We start from the raw sequence: 21243 nt of genomic DNA on the forward strand, positions 1-21243 counted from the left end.
CTGCGGGGGTAAATATTTCTGCCTGGCGCCCCGCTTCTCGCCCGTCCCGTCGTCACCCCCAGCCCCGCAGCTTTCGCTGACCTCGACGGAGCCAGCGGCAACTTTGGGGAAGTAGCCCGACCCCCCGTGCCTTTGAGAGGGGCGGGGGGACCCCTCGGCGCCTGATGGCAGGTAGCAGGGCGCCCTTAGGTGAGCGCCCCCCCCGCCCCCGGCCCGCGGCGGGCGAGACGGCCGGAGGCACCGGGGCGGGGGGGGGCGGTCTGCGCCGGGGTGGGAGGGGGGGTCGGTGCCGCCGCCTCGGGCGCCCCCTGGCGGGCGGCCGCCGCCTCCTGCGCGGGGGGCTGGGGCGGGGCGGCGCCACGCGCGGCCGTGGCGGGGGACGGTCGCGCCGCGGCGGCACCTGAGCTCCGCGGGGCGGGCGAGAGGCGGCGCGGGGCCGGGACAAAGGGTGACGGAGCCAAACGCAGCCGCCGCGGCTCTCCGGAGGGAGGAAGGGGTGTGGGGGGGAGGAGGAGGAGGAGGAGGGTGGCCAAACTGCTGCCACTTGGTAGACTGTGAGCGGCACCCGCTGCTGGCGGCGGCAGCCCGCCCCTCGCCGCATGGCAGCCCACTGAGGGAGGAGTGGGCGCGGGGCTGGCGCTGCCCGGAAGACGAGGGAGCCAGCGCCGGCGGCGGCGGCGGCAGCAGCAGCAGCGCCCGCTCGCCTTCTCGCCCGGGATGCGCCCTGCTCGCCGCTGAAGCCCAGCCGCGCCACGATGATCTCCCCCGAGCACCCCCGCCACCACCACCACCCCCGCCACCACCACCCCCACCACCCGCCCGCGCCGCCGCAGCCGCCGCCGCCGCCGCACCACCCGCCGCAGCCCAACCATGTCGTGGCCACCATCGAGAACCTGCCGGCGGAGGGCGGCGGCGGCGGCAGGAGCGGCATCTCCGCGTCCTCCTTCAGCGTGCGCCAGCGGATCAGGAAAGTGCTGAACAGGTGAGGAGCGGGGCCGGCGGGGGCGTCGCCGCCCGAGCAGGTGGCGGGGGGAGAGGGCGGCGGCGACCGTTGTCCCGGAGCGGGGCGCTGCCGCCGCCGGCGGGCAGGGCGGGGGGCAGCGGCTCCTGGGGCACCGGGTCGGGGAGAGGCGAGGCCGTGGCGGCCGGCGCGGCGCCGCCCGTGCCCTCCTGCCGGCCCGTCCCGCTGGGGAAGCCGCGGGCGGCGTGAGGCGGCCGGCGGGCGGGCGGGCGGGCGGGCGCCTCCATGTTACGGCGGGCGCCCCGCGGGACCCGGGGCTCGCGCGCCGTGTGGCAGGAGAGCGGCGCCTCGGCGGGTTCAGCCCTGGCGGTGCGGGGGCGGCGGTGCTGCCCCCCGGGCCGGCTGCGAGGGCGGCGGCGGCGCCCGGGCGCCCCTTCCCCGCCGGGGCCGGGCGCTGCCGGCCGCCGCCCGGCCGGGAGAGGTCGGAGCCGGGGGGACTCCGGCGTCCCGCGCGGCTCGTTCCGCCGTGCTGGCCGCCAGCCCGCCCACGGGAGACACAGCCGGAACCTGCCAGCCCTGCGGCTGCGGGCTGCGGGCGGGCAGGGGGACGTGGCCGGGGGAGCTGCCCCGGCTCGGCCAGGTGGAGCCCGGGGTGAGGTGTCGCTTGGCTCCCGGTTAGCTTGGCGTTGTCACGGAGAAACCGGCGCCGAGAGCGGGGCTGGGCGCTGGTGAGACGCTGGCTGGTCGGTTTGGCTGTGCGTGTGGTTCAGAATGGCAAATGCAGAGGATGCGAAAGCTGCAGGGTACTCGGAATAGCTGGTTTCACCGACGCACGTCGAAACGCTGGAACCATCTGAAGTTCTTTATGCTGTCCTCTCTGCAAATTACTTTTTCTTCTGCACTGTGTGCAATGAGGCCTGAGTTCTATTTTATTTTATTATTATTATTTTTAACTATGAAATAATATCTATCCAGAGCCTAACTGATTACACTTCTCCAGAAGCAGCCTCAAAACTCCTATTTGAAAAGACAGCTGAAGCTATCACCTTTGCATAATGAGTTTGCTTGCTAAATAGACCTAAACAGAGAAGTTGCAGCATTATAAGCACCAATAGGATTGTGCCTACCAATTTCAGCATCTTTGTCCCCTCTTTAGTTTTTCATAAGCGTAATATAGATGAATTAGTAAGAAAAACATGATCTCTTCTATCTGGATATACTGGTTTTGAAGATGGAGCTCTTTGATTCTTTTAAGCGTTAGAAACTTAATGTTGTTACCATCAGTTCCTGAAGACATTCCTCTGACTACTCACAGATCATTGCTATTATATGCAGTTAGTTAACTGCTGCCATTCTAGGAGGATCTCAGAAGCATCAGTCAGGCACTAAATATTTGAGCATATGAAGAATTGAGAAATAGTTGAAACAAGTAAGGATCGTCTCAGCTCAGACAAACTAAATTGTTTTCTTGTATATGTGCACCTGCCACACTCAGTAAATTTCACATGGTGCCTCAACTCAATTCTCTGTATCATGGAGAGCGTCTTATGTGCTTGCAAAATCCTTCCGTCCTTCTGCTTGTTCATCCTGAGTTCTGTCGGTCTTGAAATAAGACATTAGAGAAAAAAGTTTCTCAGGGGCAGTAAGAGATGTATGAGGATGTGGTCAGTGGATCAGATACAGAAGCAATAGGTACTTCTACTCAAGGGTAGTAATAGTGATCTCTGAGGAACCATCAAATTGCCCACACTCTTGATGGCTAAGAAGTGTTGAATTCATTAATCTCATTCAAGTAATTACAGAATCACAGGGTGGTTGAGGTTGGAAGGGACCTCTGGAGATCATCTAGTCCAACCTCTCTCCTCAAGCAGGGTCCTCCAGAGCATGTTTCCCAGGATCGCATCCAAGCAGGTTTTGACTATCTCCAGCGAAGGAGACTCCACCACCTCTCTGGGCAACCTGTGCCAGGGCTCTGTCACCCTCACAGCAAAGAAGTTTTTCCTCAGGTTCAGATGGAGCTGCCTGTGTTTCATTTTCTGCCTGTTGCCTCTTGTCCTGTTGCTGGGCACCACGGAGAAGAGGCTGGCCTCATCCTCTGGACGCCCTCCCTTCAGATACTTGTAGATATTGAGGAGATCGCCTCTCAAGTCTTCTCTTCTCCAGGCTGAACGGGCCCAGCTCTCTCAGCCTTTCTTCAGAGGAGAGATGCTCCAGTCCCCTCGTCATCTTGGTAGCCCTCCACTGGACTCCCTCCAGTAGTGCCATGTCTCTCCTGTACTGGGGAGCCCAGAATTGGACACAGGACTCCAGAGGTGAGGGCTCCCCAGGGCTGAGTAGAGGGGCAGGATCACCTCCCTCCACCTGCTGGCCACGCTTTGCCTAACGCACCCCAGGATCCCCTTGGCCTTCTTGGCCACAAGGGCACGTCGCTGGCTCATGCTTGACTTGTCCACCAGCACTCCCAGGTCCTTCTCTGCAGAGCTACTTTCCAGCAGGTCAACCCCCAGCCTGTCCTGGTGCCTGGGGTTATTCCTCCCCAGGTGCAGGACCCCACACTTGCCTTTGTTGAACTTCGTGAGGTTCCTCTCGGCCCAGCTCTCCAGCCTGTCCGGGTCCCTCTGAATGGCAGCACAGCCTTCTGGTGTATCAGCTTATGCATATGTATGGCTCTCAGCCATATATCAAATCAATATTTATTGCTAAATATACATGATTGAAATGACAACATCTGGATTTTTTTTTTTTTTTTTTGAAGAGAGGAAGAGGACCGAAACAGGCTCTGGTGACTGAAACTCAAATTCCTGTCCTAACTGATTCAGGCAGGAACTTGAATCTGGCAACTAAATCTCCCATCTACCAGACGAGTGCCCCCGTGAACAGGAGCTTGGTCACTTCTGCACGTCCGTGTTCTTTTTCCCTCCCTAAATGTGAAACAGAAACAAATTTTGCTGAATTTAAGCATCTGATGGAACAGAATTCTCCTAAGGGGGAGAAGACTTGTTACTGTGGAGGTTCAAGATAGCCTGTGTTTAAGAGAATCGTAGGCCATCCCAAAGTTTGTTTCGAGGGAAACTTTGCCTGTGTTAAATTACCTTCTACTTTACATAGGTGGTAAGGACTTAACTCTGTCTGATGCCGTGACTTTCATACAAATATTTCTGTTGATAAAGTGAAATGAATCCTGACAGAGGGTTTATGTTTCCATCAACTATGGCAAAAAGAGCATGCAAATATGTAAGGGAAAGGAAGAAATATACGTGAAATGCATGTAAAGAAGAAGGAGACAGTATTTATATCTTTCCTTCAGTTAGTCTTTTTCTACTGGAAATGTAGCGCTTTGTCTATGCTGTCTGTACTTTGCATTGTACCATTTGCTTGAGACCTCTGTTTGTGGAAGGTTACTGATCAACTCGTTCAGTTGAGCTAATGTGCGTTTTTGTTTTCTGCTGGAAAAAGTGAGGGTTCCTGGGACAGACGAACAAAATAGCAGGTTAACAGGAGCTGGGATTGCCAGAAACCTGTTTGGAGTCTGGAACCGGTATGGTCAGAGGAGACAGACAGCAGGAGAATGGGGACAGACACTGGCAGAAGCTGTGCAGTGTTTGTCTCTCTCTTTATATGTAGTAATAGTTCAATCACCCAGGTGCCTGGTCATTCCTGAATTGCCTTCCAAGGCTTCTCTTAAAATTGCTTTACAAGCTATGGAAACTTATTTTAACTTCACCTTCCAACCTCTGCTCCATGCTTACTCAATAGATTCCAAGGTAATACCGAAACAGTGGAAGAACCCCCCCTCCCCCCCCCCAAAAAAAAAAAGTGTTTCAGAGAGAAGTAATGAATTGAAAGCAGAGCCAGATGGCTGTAAAAATCTATTTCAGTGATCATAGCAGACACTGCACTCTGAGAAAAGTTGGCCATGACAGAAAACCAAAGTAAAACACAAAATTGAGGGGTCAGAGCCAAGGAGGAGTAGAGATGTGCAGTGAAACTGTGGGATTTACTGGAACAGTTTGGGTATAAATTCTGAGTTGCCATTAATGGTGAAAAGGTCCTGCTGTACTCTGAACAAGCTTCCTGTTACCCTTGAATGATAGAGGATGACTTTGAAGGGCAGTTGCATTATAGGGGAATGTTGTGGTGAGTACTGAAAATACGTTTCTGGACCTGTGACTCACACTTATGGTCCATGAATCCTATCTGTGTTTCCTTGTCCTTTCTTGTGACGTTTGCTCAGCAGGGGTCCCTGGCTGACTCTGCCCTAGTATATTGCAGGAGGGAGGAAAGAATGATTTTGACTGCTTGATTACTTGCTTCCCCACAGCTTCTGGGAAGCCAGGACTGGATTCCACCAACTCTGTCTGCTTGTAGAAGACCACTTAATAAGCAGTGAGTCACCTGCTCCATCTTGCCCGCTACCTGTAACAGGAAGCGGGGGGGGGGGAAAAAAAAGCTATTCAGAGCTCCCTAATTCTCCATGACTCCGCTCTGGCACTTGCCATTTCAGAGATAGCTGTTGGTTGATCTGAACTTGTCCAACCTGGCTGTACTCCTTAGAGGAGCTGGACATAGAGTAAATATTGCTGAAACATAAAGGAAACAGGTTGCTAAGTGAGTCAAGAATGAAAATGGAGTTTTTACAAGAAAAAGGAGTGAATATCTATATCCTGTGACAAAGTGAATAGTGAATATCCTATGACAAAGTTTTGTTTGTTTGTTTTAACCTAAGCAAATAAGATAATTCTGGGAAACAAAAAATACTGTAGCCAAGTCAATGGACTCGGATTTCCAAAGCGACTAAGCTCCCATTGTGGTAGTGTTTTGCCTGATGAGGACTTTTTTAGAAAGCTAGATAGCACATATGTTTTCTAGGCTTACCCTTGCTTACCTTTAGTGCTTCCATTAAGAATACTCATCACAATATCTAGCCATGGCTTATGCTGTTATTTGAAGAATCTCTTCTTGTGCTTTTTCTTGATCTCCGTTTGTAAAGGCTACTCTTCATTTTTCCAAAGTTTCCTAAGAAAACGTATTAGAAGGGTAGAAACATAGTCAACTTGATATCAGAAAATGGAATAAGAGTAATTTCAGGCACTGGTTCCCATGCCATTTTTTTAAGCAGCTTTACAGTTATGTTCTCTTCTCCCATGAACTGTGAAAGCTTTCTCTGGAGCAGCCTCAGTCTATTTCTACTTCCTTGCCTGCTTATTCAGCTTCTCGGATAAATTTCAGCCTTATGCATAAAACCAGTGTATAGTCTAATTACCACTATCTTTCTACGAAAAAGGAAGAAAAACTAATGTTATTAAAAAGAATAATTCATTAAGTAAGACAGTGATTAATTTTATTGCCAAAGTGAACAAGATGAAATGAATAAAAGCAATTTGGGTTTCATTTGATTCTTATTGTCAGTAAGACCAGCTGTTTGGTTGCAGTTTGAATAAAGTTTTGCTTTTTTAATATGTTTCAGGCCCAATTCAGCCCTTGAGTTAAGGAAGAATTTGGCCCCCTAGGCAACTAAACTTTGAACTTGAACTGTGTGTCAAGGCTACTAACTCTTCAGAGATGAGAGCTATTTAAATTATACTGCAAGTATCAAAAGCTATATCCCAATGAAATATTTTTTTTTCTAATAATACATATCCACATAGTAAATCAGATAAGAAGGACTTTGTATACTAAACAGAGCTTGAAAATGAATAATGATGAAATGGGGCAGTTAAATATGTTGCCTCAAAAGCGGTAACATCTTTCAGTTGGCTGATCAGAGATGCAAACAAACCAAATAATTTATGGCATTTCTTTTTTAATGAAAAGCAGCTCAGTGATCAAATATATCACTTCTAGAATCTCCAAAAGAATGAGTATTGATAACCTTCAGTTGCTCCACTTTCTTCTTCAAAACAAAAGAATTGGCTTCTTCTGGGGTTTTTGTTCTTTGAAAAGTACAAATTATTACTAAAGTCCACCCAGAATAACAGTCACTGTAGAAGAATGAATCAGAGTCCCACTTCAGTTAGCTGAGGTTCTCCATTTGGGTAAAAATATTTGTACTAATTCCAAGTAAGTAAACGAGAACGAGCATTTTGACAGAGATGATGACAGCTACAAGAAAGCCAATTTACTTGCATTATCATCGTACTTTCTGGGGAAAAAAAAGGTCATATCTACCCATATGGAAGTAGCCCTACAGATTTTGTATGTGTCTGTAGGCATACAAAATCGAGTGAGTAAACTATTAAGAAAACATTTGCAACTGAAAATGGAGTTTCTTTCTTCCTGATGTCTAAGATTTCTCATTTAGAAATTGTAAATTGGCTATGTTATGGTTATGCTGTAACTTTTGGCTGTTGATTTCCACTATCCAGATGTTATGAATTGGAAGAGGTGGATTTATTTTTCCTCTAAAGGTGTGAAACAGTATAAAATTCAACTGACAAAGTTGTCTGATTTCCTTTTTTCATTAGTTTACCTGTAATCACCATCGTGAAAGCGGATGGCCTCTGTGAATTAACTAAGGTTCCCAATAATTTGTGTGCATAAGGGAAATATCTGTAGAATGGTAGAAAAAGATATCTTCCCCTTTCCTCTCCAAACAAGTTATTTCAGTGAATGCATCCTTATTGGCATGCCGCTGTGCACTTTTAGAATGCTTTGATTTAGGAGGGAAGATAAAAAGAACATAAAATTTTCATGCTGGTGCTGTAACAATAACTGAAAGTCTGAGTATAGCTTTGGAGTCTGTCTAAGCAGATTTTAGAGCTAACGTCCTAAAACTCTGTTGCCCTTGCCTTTCTCTTCTTCCTGTGGATTTGCACCTTACAAGATAAAAACTTTGTCAGTCCTGTTCTGAAATAGGAATTGCCTGAAGTATGGTGATTTAATATGGTAAGTGCACTGCACTCTAAAATCAAAAGCTCATGTACTGATTAGGAGAACTTTTCTTAGGAGGGGCAATTTGGCAAGGCAAATTATGTGATTTTCTTCTGTCTACCTGTGGCATTCAGAAGCCCTGTGCTTACTGGGGGCCTGCTTGTAAGTGGGAATTTTTGACACTAGCTGTACTGGGCTTTGGGAAGGGGTTACTGCCTCTTGAACTAGGGGGATTTCAAAAGAGCAGCACTGTAAATGGCTCCATAGAGAAAGCTGGAGGAATGGACAGAGTGGCTCTTATGGGATGGACAGAGCAGCTTTAATGTGCTAATGAGGGGAAGGCCAGATGCCAGCAGTGATCAGAAGAGTTCTTTGTGGCTCTGTATCTTTGGAGATGGCTGGAGTCTCTGTCCTTATCGCTCTTGTTTCTGCAGGCAGAGAGAAACACTGGGGCTATTAGTGAGGTGTTCCCTTCCTTTAAGTCAGCAGATAGGCTTACAAATCAGCGCTTGAATACTGATTAGGCATAATTACCAAGAAGTTTAGGGAAAGGAACCTGATGGAGAGGCTTGATTTTTTTTTTAAAAAAACAAACCAAAAAACCCCTACCACCTCAACGGCAGAAACCCCATGCTTCAAGATTGTTATACTTCTGAGCTGAGCTCAAACGCAGTTGAAATCACTTGCTGCAAGAACAGCAGTATGAGGGCTCATAAATTGCTATGACTGTAAAGTATGTAAGTATTGGGAGTTGTGAAATTTGTGTTGTGAACCACTTAATCTACCTGGCTCTGCTTATTTCTGTCATCTATCTCTCTGGGATTTTCACTGAAAACAGCGTTTCTGAAGCTTGTCTTTCTGCTTTTTATAACTTGGTTTCTCTCATGATTTAAAAAAACAAAAAAAGGCATTTCTTCAGTACATATGCTCTCTTCATTACTAGTTTTTTTTCTCACAGACCCCAAATGGTTAAAGTAACGAGTTTGATTTGCAGGCATCACGTTCTTCTCAGAAGTATTTGAACTGAAGAGCAAGAGACGGAAAGAACTTTCCCCACAGCCTGTCTGTATGCTGCGAGAGTACCTGTGCTGCAGCTTTCTGCTGCCCTTCTAAGGGGAGAGTGTTTGCTTTTTGCGGATGTGCCACAGTTCACCACACTAGCCAAATAATTTTCTGTGCTGGATAACCGTAGATCTTGCCATAAAGGTCTGCCCACAAATGACTTCATGTAGATGCCACTGTGAAAAAATACAGTGATGCTTATTAAGCTAACCTTTCATTGTGGCAGACCTAGTCATTTTGCCCCTTAATTTCAGTTTCCTGATGGGTTGGTAGTCTGTTGTTTTCTTACTTTTCCTTTTCTAGTAGTAACCGGTAGGGGGGGCAGCGGCAGCAAGTTCCACCTTCAGGTAGATTTGACCTGAGGAAGTATGTGACAGCAGTATATGAAGTATATGACTTAAAGCTAGATGAGGAATCTTCTCTTTTGGCACATCATTTTTTCCATTAGAAAATGTAGATGACTCAAAACAAATTCCTTGCAAGAATGATGAGATTTTCCCAGAGATGCAGTCTTGAGAAGTGTTTCTTGCATCTAGATTTTTGGATGGAGGGCAAGCAAGACCTGATAGTAATCTGGTGATGGGAGTACTTATGTAGGAGATGAGATTTAACTCTCTGCTTTGCCACATCCTTTAGGGCTGCTGTGGACATGTGGACTGTGAGGTTCTCTGAGGATGAAGAACTTCAAAACGTCTTGGCTTTGTCCTAATGCAAAATAGGAAAAGTTCTCAAATTTAAGTTTGGTAGAACTAGAAGTTTTTGTTTGTTTGTTTTGCCCAGCACATCTCCCTGGGTATTTCAGGCTTCAAGGTGTTTATTTGTGAAAGAACACTGTACTAGAAATAGGTTGCTGCGTCTCTTAAATCAGATAAATGGGGTAATTCATGTCCAGTAGCAAGACTATATTTATTACCTTCCAAGCCCTGAAGTTAATTGTAACCTGTAAGCCAGTGTTAGCCGATGAGGGAATGAAAACAAAATTTGAAACGTTTATGGTAATGGCCATTAGTTTGCTTAGCCCTCTCTAGCGTTCATTTGTCAAAGAAAATGTTTCATGTATGTCTAGAAGCCTGCTTGACTGTATTTTATTAAGAAGCTACATTGTTTTTTAAATGATGCTGTGTCCTATGCCACATTCATTCTCATTACTTTGTCCCATCTGGCAGGTATTTTGATGTGACTGGACTTTTGTTTGTTTGTTTTGGTTTCTTGTTTTCCATTTGCTAGAAATTGAAAATCAGTTAAGAGAGAAGTAAGTGTTTTCCTCCTCTGTTTGAGGAACTTTAAAGGGGATGGGGAGGGAAGCTATCAGCAATGTGGGAGGGAGATACCTGGGTTCTGTTTCCTACTCTGATGCCTCTTTATACACTTCATTAAAGAAGGAAGAGTTTTAATAGAGAACTCCACAGCTCCACTCCTGTAATTCTCCAGCCTAATGACTAAAAACCTAATCCTTAATGTCCAATGAGACTTGCAGCTAGGAGCTTAAATCCTTTCAGACAAAGTAAGAATTTGAATCTGAGTGTTGTGCCTACAAGGTAAAAGGGGGGAAACTTCTCTGCCTTTTTTTAAAGAAAGGAGGTAGATGTCTAACTCCAAGAGCAGGTTCAAGATTGTGACTCATAGACAGGGGAGACCTGAAGTTAGTCACTGATAGCAGCCTAATGCTATCATTAAGTAGCATAAGGGTAAGGCATAAGATGTACCCTATCTTACACTTTTCTGTTGTTTACCTAGATTTGGATCTTTGTTGTCTACCACGATGCCTCTGTGGCTATCTCAAGACGCAATATTCTTCTGCATGGCTCTTTGCTTTATTTTCTCCTTTGATGATGCGTCATGATATAACTGCGGGAAAATGCAAAAATTTTGTATCTGTATGACTGCTGCATAAATGTAGTCAAAATGTCTAGCTCTCATGAATCTCTTCTGACATTCGTTAATTTTGCCTGTGTGTGTGTGTTTTTTTTTTTTTTTTTTAAACTGTTGTCATTGCTGCCCCATGTTATGATCAGAGTATCATGCCTGTGCTGCTGGAAATTTATGCACGCCACTCTACAGTGCCATTAAAGCCTTGATACTGTGGCAGTGTGGCCAATGGAGGAGTTGAAACATCTCTATGCGGAGGATTTCTCTGCTTAAATCTGGTTGTGCCTGGGGGGAGCAATAGTAGAGTGGTGCTGTGGAATGGAAGTGGACATACAACCTCTGTGACTGTTCATCAGAGCTCACCCGGGAACTGTGGCAGAAGTTTCCTTTGTGTAGAAAAGTATGTCACCGTCACCAGGTATATGAAAATTATTAGTCAGTATTTAATCCATTTGGTACTAGCTGATCATCTGTGAAGGCTTTTTTCTAGGTTGCATGGAGGGAACCATGGTATGAAGCTTGGCAATATATGAGGTGAACAACTTTGCTTATGTAGGGTCCCCAAGGTGCAGGGGTCCATCAGTTGAGCCAACAAGTTGTTCTTTGCCTCCTGTTTCAGATCAAAGGATTTAACAATGGAGAGGGATATTTTCTTATGATACTGTCAGAAGTCTCATTAGTATGGAAAATCCATCAGTATTAGTATTGGGTGGCCTGGAAATGTTCAGATTTAGGAACCTTTTTTTACACGGTTATCCTCAAGGAATAGAAGGGTCTTTCTCAGATAGGTGGGGGAAAACCAGAAGGATGCCCAACATGCTCTACTTGGATAGTGGTGGTTTTAACCGTGTAGGAGTGGAAGAAAAACTCCAGTTGCACGAACGTTTGGGAAGGAGCTGCTTTGTCTTGCAATGCATACAGAAACAAAGTACTGTTGTTACCTATTTTGATGCTTTAGGACCAAGAAATAATACTAATAAAATTAAACGAATTATGCTGCAGTCATTCTAAGCCCACATATTTAATGGAGTTTAAATATCTCTGTGTTTTCAATGGCCTCTGTAGGCCATTTGAGCCATTTACCTACTGAAATCTTTTCTTACTAGCAGCTGAGAACAGAAATGAAACTCAGCCGATGTTTATTTTCTGTTGCTTCTTTCCTTTTCCTTCTCCTCTACTGCTACGTATATGAAATTTTCTTTGATCTTTTTTTTTTTTTTTTAACTTCCTGCTGCTAGTATATTGAGGTCTGTAGGGATTGTCTTGGTAGATTGAAGGTGAGGAAGGATAGCAAGCAGGTTGGGAAGAGCTGAGCAGGGAGCTGGGAAATATTTAATGCTTATAGGATTTGATACTTGAAGGAAATAAAACTTTCATATTGTTGATGTAGTTTTCATCAGGCTAGGAATGAGGGTTAAGTACTGTCAGTCAGAAAAGGTTTCCAGGCTTAGTCTGACATGGTGGGAGACAGCCAGCACCCAAAAAGTAGTTTAAATCTTTTTTATGCAGTCATGTCATACTATGATACATAATGCTTACAGGTACATGTCTCTTCTGCATCGTCAGGCTGGCTGTTTTGTAGCTAGGTCTTCTACAGGCAGTTCTAGCCTCTGTCTTTAGAGGATTCCTCTGTAATTGGGAAATCTAGCAGATCAGAACGAAACGTCTCCTGCAAACCCCTTTTTCTGCTTCATCTACCTGGTATACGCGGGGAACTTCCGGTCAGATTTTAGATATCTGACATATCAGTGGGCGTCTAATGTGCTGGGGAAGCTGTTTTGTATTAACAGTCATTTGGGAGTGTAGAGATCATCATTCGCAGAAACGTGGTCCGGTTCCTCCCACAGGACAATACCTGTGCGTATCACCAGAGACCTTGTGCTGCTGCCTCCTCTTCAGGTTCTTCCATCAGAGCAGCTTTGTTTTGATTTAACACTAACCTCACCACCATTTCTTCAGGCAGTATACTGCAGAAGGCCATGTTTGAGTCATTTTTCCAGTCCTGTTTGGTGAAAAAATCACCTCTGTGTGAAGAGATTCACTAGACTCCAGGACATCAGGGGAATTTAGTCCAGAGGCACAGGAAAAAGGTGGTGTAATGGTTGCAGGAGATGTATGAGGTCACTGCTTACTGATACTGAAATGGAAAATTCCAGGGTTTGTCTCATTTAAACAGAAAAATGATGTTTTATGAGAACAACCGTTTTGTAGTGGAATACAGTCAAGTAGAAGGACAGACTAGTTAAGGTGAGATGCAGCATGAGATTGTAGTTGGAGGGCTGCCAGAAGTGGAAGAGTTACATTGCCTCCAGGTGAACTAAGTACAATCTCTAGGATTCAAAGTTTCTCCTGCTCTAAAGAGGTTACTTGAGTGAAGACACCGAATACTTCTCTAATAATTCACTTGGGAAAAAAGGTTCTGTCTATGTGTGAACGTACAAGATGATCTTTCATCTTTTAAGATGAAACTAAAAAAAGTTATCCCAGTTTACCATCCCCTTTTAAATAAATTTTAGCACATTCTAACTCATGGAAGAATTTCTGTTAAATTTAATGTCTGAAAATGTTCGTACGTATTGATTTGGTAGGTATTATTGTGTTAATGGAACTTATTATTATTCAGCTAGATTAATTTATTAGATTTATTCCTATACTATTACAACCTATGGATGTATTAAGACATGTTACTAAATGAGCCTACAAAATCGATACCAATTTCTGTTCTCATATACAAATGGTCTTAGTATATCCAAAATACTGTTACACTTAATACTGTTCAGCTGCAATTTATTTTGAAGTATACACGTTGTCTGGCAGTTTAAAATTTGTCTTTTCCTCTCCTTGTCCTTTAATATTCTTCCCACCCCCCCGCCCCCTAAGTGTTTAATTTTAGCAAAATGGCATACATCAAGCATCAAAAAAGCCATGACCATACTCTGGTCATAGGGACTAGTCACCAACTTATGCGTTTGCAAGATTAAGGCTTTGAGACCAGACCTACTCTTTGATACATGTTTTGACAGCCTTTTTGCATAGCAGGGCTCAAAGCAGGAGAGGGAACAAAGGTACAAACTTAACTTACAACAAAGTTGCTTGCCAAATGTACTATATTTGCGTGTTTGTCTTTGAGAAGCAGCCGTGTGTGCATTTATCTTTCGGAAGCAGTGATGTTTGTTTGAGAAGCGGTTGCGTGTACCTATGCAAATGCTGGCTGAAATGGATAACTGATGTAAGGCAAGAAGGGAAAGGGTCTTGCTTGCCTGCTTGCTTCCAGAGCAGTAGCATCAGATGTTACTTACTGAAATCTACAGTGTGAGGTGAGGCGCTCAGGGCCATAACAAATAATAAGAGAGAAAGCTCTTTGCTCACCTGTACATGCCTTGTCAATTCATGACTCTGCTACACAGAACTGATTATAAGGAGGGGTTAATCTTAAGGCAGTTCTAATGCTACCGTTTCTATTACAATTGAAGTAACAGTGATATTTGGATGTGTCATCCTTCCTTTATTTGGATGAACTGGAAATCTCCTGTGACCCTAGGGAAGAGAATTATGGAGATCAGTTGACCTCAGCTCAGCCTCTAAATCCAATCTAAAGAAGCTCACCACATGTTTCTGTGGAAAAATCTCCAGGAGTTGTGGGTGCCCAGAAATAATGTTGCAGTGGTCAGTAAGATGAAACTGCTTCAAATTTTTTTTTTTTTCCAGCCAGCCGTTCTTTGTTATTTTCTAGTAAAAGTTGCAGTATCCACTCAGCACGGTATACTACTAATCTAACTACTTTTTGATCTGTACTTCCTGTTGCTGCTGTAGCTGCTGCTTGTGCCCCACTTCTGTTGCTGAGGTATTAAAAGGTCAAGCCTGTCAAATAAACATAACAGCATATTCAAAAAGGCCAATCAGATAATAAGGGAAACTAAGTGGAAAGAAAAAAAAAGACTTACATAAAAGTATGATATAGAAGCAGGCATCAGAGTCAGAAAGGTTAGGAGGTAACCTGTGGATGCTACCTAGCTGATAAAGTTGTGGGCTTTGGGAGCAAAGCCAGGGTGTGATGATTTGTGTCATTTTGAGCACGCTTGGCTGATTGTCCACCAGCTCTCCTGCAAACTAAAAGCAGCTCAGTCAGCTTTTACAATAAAGGGGAAGGGAGAGGTGGGGTGGTTTTTTGGCTTTTTTGTTTTTAAGATGCTTGTATTGCCACAGAGGGCTAGGGGGAATTACTGTGGTATAGTAGATTCAGGAAGAGACCATAGCTCCTGAATTGCAGTCCAGGATTGGATACCAGTTGGTTTTTTGGCCTTGGGCAAATCTATTAACCTCTCTGGGTCTGGTTCAGCATCTGCAAAATGGAGATAATTAAACTTAACTACCTGGAAGAGTTGTTGATTAGTTAATGCTTGTAAAATGCTACACAGTGCTAAGAAGTACCCAGAAGCTTCTGGACTGCAGGTCCTGTAGTGCTGCTCTGAAAATTTATGAGTAAATATTTGCCAAAAAATAGAATGACTAATGTGTGTATTATATGTAGGCTTTGGGAGACAAAGGGGTGGCGTCTTTCTAAAGGCATCCAACTTTCCTGGTCTGCCTACTCTCAGAATACATGGTAGGTTTTCTGAGAGCACCTGCAGTGATCTAGCACTCAAACTGGTGGGAGCTGAGGCTGTGGCTCCAGAGTCACAGAATCACAGGATGGTTGAGGTTGGAAGGGACCTCTGGAGATCATCTAGTCCAACCTCCCTCCTCAAGCAGGGTCCTCCAGAGCATGTTTCCCAGGATCGCATCCAAGCAGGTTTTGACTATCTCCAGCGAAGGAGACTCCACCACCTCTCTGGGCAACCTGTGCCAGGGCTCTGTCACCCTCACAGCAAAGAAGTTTTTCCTCAGGTTCAGATGGAGCTGCCTGTGTTTCATTTTCTGCCTGTTGCCTCTTGTCCTGTTGCTGGGCACCACGGAGAAGAGGCTGGCCTCATCCTCTGGACGCCCTCCCTTCAGATACTTGTAGATATTGAGGAGATCGCCTCTCAAGTCTTCTCTTCTCCAGGCTGAACGGGCCCAGCTCTCTCAGCCTTTCTTCAGAGGAGAGATGCTCCAGTCCCCTCGTCATCTTGGTAGCCCTCCACTGGACTCCCTCCAGTAGTGCCATGTCTCTCCTGTACTGGGGAGCCCAGAATTGGACACAGGACTCCAGAGGTGAGGGCTCCCCAGGGCTGAGTAGAGGGGCAGGATCACCTCCCTCCACCTGCTGGCCACGCTTTGCCTAACGCACCCCAGGATCCCCTTGGCCTTCTTGGCCACAAGGGCACGTCGCTGGCTCATGCTTGACTTGTTGTCCACCAGCACTCCCAGGTCCTTCTCTGCAGAGCTACTTTCCAGCAGGTCAACCCCCAGCCTGTCCTGGTGCCTGGGGTTATTCCTCCCCAGGTGCAGGACCCCACACTTGCCTTTGTTGAACTTCGTGAGGTTCCTCTCGGCCCAGCTCTCCAGCCTGTCCGGGTCCCTCTGAATGGCAGCACAGCCTTCTGGTGTGTTAGCCTCTCCCCCCAGTTTCGTATCATCAGCAAACTTGCTGAGGGTGCACTCTGTCCTGTCCTCCAGGTCATGGATGAATACGTTGAACAAGACTGGACCCAGGACCGACCCCTGGGGGACACTGCTAGCTACAGGCCTCCAACTTGACTCTGCGCCATTCACCACAACCCTCTGAGCTCAGCCATCCAGCCAGTTCTCAATCCACCAGAGTGGTGTACTGGCAGTGGTGCTAGCCTAAGGGATCCTTGCTATGCCCTCAGCTGCTTATTCTCACTCTTTCCCCATCCCCTGTATTCCTTCCCCTGCTCTCACCCCCTTCAATACTGCTGACAGAGCTATTTGGCTGTGTGGAGAACGAGACTGGTAACTTAAACCAGAGCGGGGAAAAGGTGGAAAAAAGTTTTTTGTTGTTGTTTTTTGTTTTTCCGGATGGATCCTTTCTCCACTGCAGTTTTATTATGTGGCTACACGAACACGTGGATTAGCACAATGAAAAGGCTGGTGCGAGGCTGGGAGAAGGTATCTGGAGAGAAAGGCGGTGGAGGGCTGGGGCTGCTAGAGCTCTTCTGACGTGGACTGTGGTGCCACAAACTGTGTCAGCCAAACACAGTAGGCACCGCCGTTGCAGGGGTTTGAAGGTGTGACAAGGAGGTAGTGAGCTGATGTTCTTTTCTGCTTCCTAGGACATGTTATGCTGATTTCATTGGAGCAATGTGTATTGCAGTATAAAAGATACTGTATGGTATAGAGCTGTTCCCAGTAGAAGCTTACTGTGCTGTGTGCCATGCTGTTTGTGAAACTGCATCTTCACACAAGTATTTGGGACGCTTATGATACGAGTAGACAATATTGTGTGAATAACGTGCATGTGCATGCAGATACTGATTTATTTTACTAGGAGGCTTTGTATTTAAAAAAAAAAAAAAGGTGAAGGGAAAACCAGTTTCCTAATCAGCCACTTCTGAACAAATAATTTGCAAATAATTTGCAAATAATTACAAGTTGTTAGGAGAGGATAGGAGTTACTAGATGTGAAGATTCACTTTCTCAGCCATTTTACTGGACAGCGTGAAATAAACTGAGCTACAGCTTAGGAGTGAGTTTGCTCTGAAGTCAGCTCTGTGAACTGCTGTCCTGAAAGCGGAGGTCTCACTTGTCTCTCTTCTCTGCTCCTGGCCAGGTGCTGTTCCTGCTTTTGTTGAGCCAGTTCTGGTTACTGTCAGGTGTTGCAGTGAACTGATTCAGCTCACTTAACTGGCAGATAATTAACCTGGACAAAAAAAGGTTTTTTTGTTTCTTTGTTTTGTTATTTAGGCTAATGCTCAGAGTGATGAAAGGAAGGAGGTGATAAGAAGTAGAAAAGAAGGAGAAGTAGGGGAAGAGGAGACAGGGCAAATGGGGATCGGAGGAGAGAGAAACTGGAAAGCAGGGAAGGGATCTAGCTTTCTTGATCACAACTTTCTGCGGTCACAAGCTGTTTATTTGGCTCATTTTGTATTGTAACGTCATCCCTGAGCTACCTGCTTGCTGCCAGGGTCCTTAGCTTCCCCTTGCTCTTGCTGTCCTGCATTCTCCCTTATACAAAAACCAGCTGCTGAAGAGCGGCGACGACCCCAGATGAGACCTGCTAGGTATCAACAGTTAGTAAACAGGCAGCTGTAGCCCATTTCTCAGAGAAATGGGGGAGGAGTCATGTGTTTGTAGCCAAAGAGAGGAAAAGGAACAAGGCCTGATGTCCAGAGGCGTGAACCTGGACAGATCTGGGAGGGAAAAGATGTGCCATCAGACCTGTGAGCACTTACTGTGTGCCACACCATTAGAAGTGGTGTTGGAGGTGTGATGCAGCACTATGTGGAGATGTCCGGGCAGCTGTCTCCCTATTACACCTACTTTTTGGCAGGGCTGATTTCAATGGGGTTGGACATCTGTGCAGAAACTAGTACAAACATACTATATTTCCTTCCAAAAAGCCACTCCTTGCAAGGAGCACTCTGATCAGCAATCCTATGGTTTAAATTGCAAAAAGAATTTCTGAAGAACAAAACATTTACCAATTTAATTACCTTCTGGAGTGGTCACACCACCACCACCACCAGAGCTCCTTCTGGGCGTACAGATTGCACCGACATAGACAGCTTTGTGCAAGTGTTGCTTTGTTATTTCTGCTTCCTGAATCAATCCTACATCCTCCAAGCATTCATTTAACCTGTCATTATTGTTTTGGAAAGATGCTGAACAGTTCCTATGTATCACTTCACAGTACTCCCTCTACTCCAGCAGCAGCTAAAAGCTGTTGTATTTAGAGCACCAAAAGCACAGGCAGATACTGAGTGAAGGAGGAAAGCAGGTGTTGCAGAAGATATTAGACATAAAACAATATGGCTGTATACCATTCCTGAAGAGAAATAAGGGATTAACAAATTTGGATAGAGAGCATCTTCCATTATTCAATTCTTCATTTTGATCCTATTGAAAACTGAAGTGATAACAGAAATTATCAATCAAGGCTGAAGCCTCTTTGGGTTGTGCCTTTCTCTTAAGAATTGGGGCATTGCCGTCTATCTAGTTTTTAGCAAATTTGAAGTTGTTCTTGAGGTTCTTGCCAAGTTATTTTTATGAATGGCGGTGGATGAGCATTTCTGTGGTCTCTGATGAGGAATTTTAGTAGGTTTTTTGACTTGAGTAGAAGAGCATTGCGTTTCTGGCCATAATGTTGGCTAATGGGCACAGTGAAGAACTAAATGTGTTATTTCTTAAAGATCTAGGTGTTTACATCTGTCTAACTATATAGTAACAGTATTGAAAGCCAAGTTTGGCTATGGAACAGCTGGATTGTTTTCCTCCTTTTTTTTCTTTTTGACTTGAAGCCCTGACACGGGAATTTCTCTAATTCTTTGTTCCTCCCTCTCCCCGGGGTTATTGTCTAACACAAACTCACTGTTCACTGGGGCTGGTCTTGTTTTAGGGAAGTACAAAGCATTAGTATTGCCACATGTCTCCTCTCAGATAAAGCTTAAGTAGTTTTTTTTTTTTTTTTTTTAAATAAACTAACCAAACTATCCAGGTCGATACCTGACTGATAGGGAAAAAAAATTCTGCATGTCCCATGGGCAAGTTGAGTTGTATGTCCAAACTGAGGAGCTCTATCTAGCAATAGGAGTACAGACCCTGTTGATTTAAAAAATAAAAAAATAAAAGAAAGAAATACAGTGCTGCAGGGTCTTATACATGAATTCATGGTTTGATATTGAAACCAATGTACAGGAAGTCAGGGAAGAAGGTTCCACAGCAAATTCTGCCTGTGTTTGAATCCCAGTTGTTGGGAGTGGAGAGAAGTAACAGCAAAAATCTCTGTCTCGTTTTGTCTCTTGACAAAATTTGGTCTCCTTGACCAAATATGCTTCTGTGGTGCAGAAATGAATTGTCAGGGAGGGAGGACCTGTTCCTGTGCCTGGTGAGTGTTCCTACTTGCTGCCGTTCTGTTCTGGTTTCAGATAGGCAGAGATTTGCATGTAGCTTACAGTGAACCAATTTGCACGCGTGGATATAGAATAAGCATGTGTGCTGGTTTTAGGAACACAGTGGTGTACTGAAAGAGAAGAGACATCCGTTTTATGTGAAAGACCCATAAAATGAGTAAAGCGAAATACAAGAGCAGCAAAGGAAAAAGAGCCAAAAATAAATTTTTAAGATTATTCCCTACCTGGACCCCAAAATATGATACCCCAATTTTCTCTTCTGCACATCCAACATTTCCTGTTTCTTCCTTCTCCCGCTACATGCAGCTGCACTCCAAAAACATAGACGAAACATAGTTGCAAGATTTTTTTTTTTTTTTAAAGGAAGTAGAGTATGGAAAGAATCTCCCATTCCAAATGAAGAGGGTCTATTATAAAGGATTAATTGCGCCCAAACAATGTGAACCCTTGAGGAGTTCGTTACGCTTTTGAGATGTGTGTTCCAGTAAGAGGGTACACTATATTCACTGTATTCCAGAGCAAGCGTGTGTCATGTGATGCCGTGGTTACCATAGTAATTAATCACCTCTTTTAAGGAGTAGTGTAGAACACAAATCCATGTAAATTACCCAGAGCACTAGTTAAAGCTGCCCCTTAGGCACCTTTGTATTTGATTTTAACCCAAAAGATTGGCTGGAGATTTTTTTTTTTTTTTCCCCTACTTGTGAAAAAAGGCAGAATAAACTTGGTATGTACTGTTTGACTAGCTTTATCCTTTTTTGTCTCTTCTCCTCTTGGGGGTGCGCCAGAGACTAGCCAGGCTTTGTACTGAGACAAAGGGAACTTTTATGAATAACAATTGCAAAATGTATGGGGATTTGACGGGTTCCGTATTTCTACCTGTATAGGAAGTTGTGCGTGCCTAGGAAGTGTAACAAGCATTGTCTTTGAGAGATTTGTGTGGTTTTTTTCTTTTAATTATTTGAAGGTTTACACCAGATAATTCATGTGTATTTATTTATGTGTGTTTTGCTTTTTGTGTGCCTTAAAATGCAAACAGAAATTACTCTATTTTGTTGGTATTCATTTCTGTAACGATGACAGAAATGAATACTGGTAACAAGAAGCTTGTCCTTTATATTTATCTGTTTGCATAGGTAATGAGAGAGAAATAGGGAGTATTTACTTTATAATTATGATCTCTGAAATGTGAAGAGTGGTGAATAAAAATTCTTCTCCTTAAAAGTCTTCCTGCAGGTTAAAGACCAGTTCCTTTGAAAGTTAGTCTTGGTTTCTTCAGTGCATTATTAGAATGGCTGGAAAATCTGTCTGGATATTTGACTTTTTTTTTCCCCCCCCACTTTTCTTGAAGATATTAAAGCCTGCTCTGCTTTTCTTGGAAAGTTAAAAGTTTAAATTTACCTTTAATATTGTTTCTCAAGAAAAACAGAAGAAAACAAGTTTAAAGGGATAAATTATTAAACGGACAAT

General features: G+C 44.8%; 1 protein-coding gene across 5 annotated transcripts in view; it reads left to right on the plus strand.

Moving 5' to 3' along the window:
* The first annotated feature begins 378 nt into the window (after positions 1-378).
* SLC35F1 (solute carrier family 35 member F1) overlaps positions 379-21243 on the plus strand; it is a 259903-nt gene continuing 239038 nt past the window's right edge. For 2 of the 5 annotated variants that reach the window (XM_068938134.1, XM_068938133.1), the window contains exon 1: positions 431-982. In XM_068938134.1, the coding sequence (XP_068794235.1) occupies positions 756-982 (227 nt within the window). In that variant the 5' untranslated portion in view covers positions 431-755. Of the gene's footprint in view, positions 983-8551; positions 8569-21243 lie in introns of those variants that run through there. The other 3 variants (XM_068938132.1, XR_011140179.1, XM_068938135.1) reach the window with 3 other exon arrangements.

Source organism: Struthio camelus, chromosome 3, assembly GCF_040807025.1.
Source record: "Struthio camelus isolate bStrCam1 chromosome 3, bStrCam1.hap1, whole genome shotgun sequence".
NCBI lineage: Eukaryota > Metazoa > Chordata > Aves > Struthioniformes > Struthionidae > Struthio > Struthio camelus.